Genomic DNA, 6000 nt, shown 5'->3' with positions numbered 1-6000 from the left:
CCCCCCCAAAAACTGTATTTTAATTTTGAATTTATTGTTATTCACGTTTTATACTGTATTTTATGCTGTTTTTTGTTGCATCAATCAAGTGTTTTAAATTTGTTGTTAGCCACCCTGAGCCCAGTTTTCTGAACTGGGAAGGGTGGGGTATAAATACAAATTTTAATATTATTTATTATAGGGGTGAAGTCAAACCACTGCCTTAGCAGCACCAAAGTGACCTTGCTGGGGCACAAGCCTGGGCAGTGTGGAGGGAGGTCCTGGGCTGCCCAGACAACAAGATCCCCCCACTTAGCCTCGCTGATGGGGTCCAAAGAAAAGGAAAGCAAAGAGCGTCTCTTAGGTGCACCTAGTGCAGCAAAAACAACATGGGAAGCAGCAGTTATGAGTTATTGGCCTCTGGTGCTGCGATTCTCCCGTGATTTGACTTCACCCATGGAGGTTGCACTCCATTGTCTCTCAAGCCAGAAGGATGCTAACAACTTACCATATTTTTCGCTCCATAAGACGCACCTGACCATAAGATGCACCTAGTTTTTAGAGGAGGAAAACAAGAAAAAAAATATTCTGAATGAAACAGTGGATGTTTGATTTTTGTGGTTCATGCTGTGGCCACAGACATGTGATTTGACGGTGAGTTTGGGGTAGCCCAATTAAAAAATCCTGAGAATCCATGTGGATCCGTGCTTTGCATAGCTGTCAACTTTTCCCTTTTCTTATGAGGAATCCTATTTGGAATAAGGGAATTTCCCTTAAAAAGGGGGAGAAGTTGACAGCTATGGTACTTTGTAACCATGTTTTTGTGCCATTGCGGCCCCACGAAACAGTGGATGCGTGTGTGTTTTTGTGTGCAGGACATGCTATGTGATCTGATAGTGAATTTGGGGTGACCCAATGCAAAAATCCTGAGGATCCATGTGGATCCGTGCTGTGTAACCTGACAACTATGGGACCTGCTTTCACAGCCTGTCCATTTCAACCACTGGTTTTGCTGTGGATGTAGGCTTGAGCCCCACAACCTTTTTTTAAAAAAAAACAGCTGAATTGCTGTTAAAAAAGCATCCTGCTGAACACACAAATTGTTCAGGCGAGCCTTTTTCTGATAAAGGAATAAAGGAGAGTCGGGAACTGGCTCCAGGAAGTATGTATCTATCAGGCACCGGAAGAGGCCTAGTAGGAAAGTTGGAAACCTTAGGCCTACATTATTTTCGGCTTGGTTTGCAAATTTGGGCACACTCCCTCAGCAGGTATTTCTCCAAACTCAGACCTGTGATTGCACACCCATTTGTCAAGAGGCCTGCTCTACGTTTTGTGGACTTGGGAGAGGGGAAAACCAGACTCTGCAATGACTGGCTTCTTGCAAAAACTTCTGCATTAATTCTCAACCTCCTCCTCCTTCTCTCCGAAACAAAGGCACGCAAATAACTGAAATTGTGTGTGCATCTATATACATGTTTTCCAAAATGCAAACTATGTATTGGTCTTTGATTCTCTCTCTTTTTCTTTTCTTGTAAAATTCAATAAAATATTAAAATTACGAACAGTCACTAGTGATGTACTAGATAATCTGTACTAAATAAACAGAAGAGTGAATATTTACCGTATTTGGAAACAAACAAAAAAAGAAAAGAAAAAAGAGAAATTGTGCGTGCATCATTTTTCCAGAATAAAGTGCAGGGCTTTTGAAGGTGCCCCCACAAAAACCTATTTCTATTGCATCATTTCCTGTCCCCAAGGCTTTCAAAGTGCCTAGGAGAAAAAACCGGCCTGCTCTTGCCATTTCTACACTCTGCAAAGCAGTGCACTGTGGGCAAAATGAAACCTGATTCAGAGAGGACCGTGTGCGAGAGCTACCTCTTGCCCATAGTGGAAGGTAAGCATGTATTTATTTTATTTATTTATTTTTAGGCCTGCAAGCAGCGAAAAGCCACTGTTGAAACAGGTGTGGTAAAGAGATGCATGCATAAAGGACTATTGTGTCTTGAGAGCTCAGAGAGTTGTTGCAGCAGGCGAGCGAACAAAATGGCGGCCTGGATAGATGGAGACTCAAGTGAGAGAAACAAGCCCTTTGGGAAAAGTCTTTTCATTCCTCTTGATAAGTGGTTCTCAAACTTTTTGTGTTTTGTTCGTCCCCACGAACCTTGGTTCAAAAAGTCATCCCCAACCTTAAGGAAGACAATAAGACAATAGAATTCAGAACAGCAACAGTCAATTGCACATTCTGTTCAAAACCCAGTCCAAACTTCTTCCTTTTTTAATTTAATTTTAAGATTTTGAAATTTACAAACAATTGTCAAACAACCAAAACAAAAAGAAAATTCCATCTTCTGTATTAACCCAATTTTATTAAATCTCCACTGCAACCATAGTCCAGTGTTAAACTACAAGCGTCATTCCAGTCCTACTATTAATTTTAATTGTTTACAATGATTTTTAAAGTAAATTATATAGATTTCCCCATTCCTGATTAAAATTTTGGTCTTCCTGGTTTCTAATTCTTAGGGTCATTTTTGCCATTTCAGCAAAATCCATCAGTTTAATTTGCCATTCTTCTCTGGTAGGGACTATATCTTCTTTCCATCTCTTGGGCTAGTAACATCTGAGCAGCATGCTTTCTGTTTTGGTGGTTTGACAATTGTTTGTAAATTTCAAAATCTGAAAATTTAATAATAATAATAATAAACACCCAGCCAAAACTATTTAGTTTAATTAATTCAACAGCAACAACAACAAATTTATTATTCATACCCTGTCCATTTGGCTGGGTTTCCCCAGACACTGGGCATTTCACAACATATCTAAAAACATAATAAAGACACCAAACATTAAAAACTTTCGGATACAGGGCTGCCTTCAGATGTCTTCTAGAAGTTATGTAGTTCTTTATCTCCTTGGCATTGGAAGGGAGGCCGTTCCACAAGGAGGGTGCCACTACCAAAATGGATGGACTTGATCCAGAGATGTCAAATAACTGCATTTGAAATATTTTTACTAACGGAAATGTAAGGATGAAGGCAAGGCATAGCATAAAAGACTCATATGTAACATGCACAAACCCTTAGTTGTTACCTGTGTGGTAACTAATTATAGTGGTACCTTGGTTCTCAAACTTAATCCGTTCCGGAAGTCCCTTCCAAAACCAAAGCGTTCCAAAACCAAGTCGCGCTTTCCCATAGGAAGTAATGCAAACTAGATTAATCCGTTCCAGACTTTTAAAAACAACCCCTAAAACAGCAAGTTAACATGAATTTTACTATGTAACGAGACCACTGATCCATAAAATGAAAGCAATAATCAATGTAAAAAGGTAAAGGACCCCTGACAGTTAAGTCCAGTTGTAAATGACTCTGGGGTTGCGGTGCTCATCTCACTTTATTGGCCGAGGGAGCCGGCGTACAGCTTCCGGGTCATGTGGCCAGCATGACTAAGCCGCTTCTAGCGAAACCAGAGCAGCGCACGGAAATGCCGTTTATCTTCCTGCCGGAGTGGTACCTATTTATCTACTTGCACTTTGACGTGCTTTTGAACTGCTAGGTTGGCAGGGAGCTCACCCTGTCGTGGGGATTCGAATCGCCGACCTTCTGATCGGCAAGCCCAAGAGGCTCAGTGGTTTATACCACAGCGCCACCCATGTCCCAATTAATAATCAATGTACTATACTATAAAATAAATAAGACAGTACTGTATTGTAGATGATAAAAATTCTTAGCTGCACTGATAATAGTCATTGTTTGGATTGGAGGCTTTTCTCCACTTCCGCAGACGCACATTCAGTCAATCAATCAGTAGTTGAACTGGATTCCACACAGTCACAAAAACAAATTAACTGAAAAAGCCCCCAAAGCAGAAGCACCAAACTTAATCCGTTCCAGAACTCCATTTGACTAACGAAATGTTCAAAAACCAAGGCACAGCTTCTGATTGGTGCAGGCAAACCGGAAACAATAGCTGACAGCTGCATTGGACGTTCAGCTTCCGGAAAACATTTGAAAACTGGAACACTTATTTCAGGGTTTTTGCCGTTTGAGAACCAAGGCGTTTGAGAACCCAGACGTTTGAGAACCAAGGTACTAACTGTATAAGCAAATCAATAGCTATTACCAATAATTTGCTTGTGGATTGTGATGACTTAGATCTGAAAATACAAACGAAACATGGACAAAGGGAATAGTTCTGGAAGCGACGAGAGCAGTAAAATTTAAGTATCCAGTGAAGAACATGTTTTGCTCTGCCTCATTTCCACTCGTGTCTGTTGTAGCCTCCAGCAGAAAGCGTGTAACTTTCTATACCACGAATATGTTCCCGTTTATTTAGTTGTTTTGTGTCCCGCTTTCGTGATGCTTTATAGCGCAAGAGCGCCCCTCCGGACGGCAATAATGCGGTAACATTGGGGAAGCATTGCAGAGCAACCAGTAAAGCAGAATGTCATGCCGAATGGTCCAGTATGAATCCACAACAATTTTGTTCTTGTTCCGTGTTTGCCGCTACTGAAAAAAAATGCCCAAAGGGGCATCATTTTGCTATTGAAACTGAGAGTCCTTTCTTTGCATTTTGAGTTTGGGGAGGGGTAGGCTGTACACGGAGGCCCTTCTAATTCCTGGAATAGTCAGGCTAGTTTCATGGCGAGGTATTGGCTCTAAGTATGGGTCATTAAGGTAACAAAGGAAGTGGCTCTGTGCCAGATTACAGGCGAGTGGGTCCCCCCTCCCTCACCTCGCTGGTAGTTAGAAAAACAGCACAGAGTTGGCATTTTTGAGTTAAGTGTGCTAGAAGCTAGAGGAACAGGCAGGCTGGAACCTGAGAGGGGGAGACATGCTTGATTTCTGCTTAATTGGGGTGTTAATGCTATGAACCCTTTCATTGTAGGCTCAGGTTGCAGATATGTGTGCCGTGCAAAAACCAGGAGTTTCTGCACCACATTTAACACACGAGGCATTGCACATATCCAGTGTAGTGGGCAATTTATGATTTTGCTATTTTATATTATTTGATTTATTGATTGCAGTTTTGTTACATCTTGGTTTTGTATTAATGGGATGTTGCCTTCTGCGGGAGTTTACCTACCAAAAATGATGTATAAATAAAATGTGGACTGTCCTTCCTTGGAGGTTTCTAAGCAGAGGTTGGATAGCCATCTGTCATGGATGATCTAGCTGAGAATCCTGCATTGACGGGGGTTGGACTAGAATCTAGATGACCCTCAGGGTCCCATTGAATTCTACAATTCTGTGATTTTATAATGCAGCAATTAAAGGGCACATCCTGACCATGCAAAACCACTCAGGTGTGGCCTTCCATCATGTAGAATAGATTGGTGAGTCGCATTCAGCTGGTTCCTCACTGGTTGTTGTTTAGTCGTTTACTGGTGTCCAACTCTTTGTGACCCCCTGGACCAGAACACACCAGGCCCTCCTGTCTTCCACTGCCTCCCGCAGTTTGGTCAGACTCATGCTGGTAGCTTCGAGAACACTGTCCCACCATCTCGTCCTCTGTCGTCCCCTTCTCCTTGTGCCCTCCATCTTCCCCAACATCAGGGGCTTTCCCAAGGAGTCTTCTCTTCTCATGAGGTGGCTAAAGTCTTGGAGCCTCAGCTTCAGGATCTGTCCTTCCAGTGAGCACTCAGAGCTGATTTCCTTCAGAATGGATAGGTTGGATCTTCTTGCAGTCCATTGGACTCTCAAGAGTCTCCTCCAGACCATAATTCAAAAGTATCTACAGTGGTGCCCCGCAAGACGAAGGCCTCGCAAGACGGAAAACCCGCTAGACGAAAGGGTTTTCCGTTTTGGAGGCGCTTCACAAGACGAATTTCCCTATGGGCTTGTTTCGCAAGAAGAAAGCCCATAGGGAAATCTCCGGGGACCTCTTTTAAATGCTGGCGGTGGGGAGCAAAGCCTTTCCCCCCCCTCCGGCCTTCAGAAGAGGTCCAGGAAGGCCGGCGGGGGCCGAAAGGCTTTGCTCCCCACCGCCAGCATTTTAAAAGCGGTCCGGGATAGCAGGGAA

The 6000-nt window shown here is 42.8% G+C and overlaps 1 protein-coding gene across 2 annotated transcripts in view; it reads left to right on the top strand.

The window, feature by feature from the left end:
• The first annotated feature begins 1746 nt into the window (after positions 1 to 1746).
• Positions 1747 to 6000, top strand: part of SLC4A11 (solute carrier family 4 member 11) — a 236541-nt gene continuing 232287 nt past the window's right edge. The window contains exon 1 of one of the 2 annotated variants that reach the window (XM_083756430.1): positions 1747 to 1873. In XM_083756430.1, the coding sequence (XP_083612556.1) occupies positions 1816 to 1873 (58 nt within the window). In that variant the 5' untranslated portion in view covers positions 1747 to 1815. The remainder of the gene's footprint in view (positions 1874 to 6000) is intronic. The other variant, XM_083756429.1, reaches the window with a different exon arrangement.

This window comes from Podarcis gaigeae (assembly GCF_964106915.1).
Source record: "Podarcis gaigeae genome assembly, chromosome: 9".
NCBI classification, from domain to species: Eukaryota; Metazoa; Chordata; class Lepidosauria; order Squamata; family Lacertidae; genus Podarcis; species Podarcis gaigeae.
The sequence above is the reverse complement of the archived record's forward strand: the minus strand, read 5'-3'. Positions and strand labels throughout refer to the sequence as shown.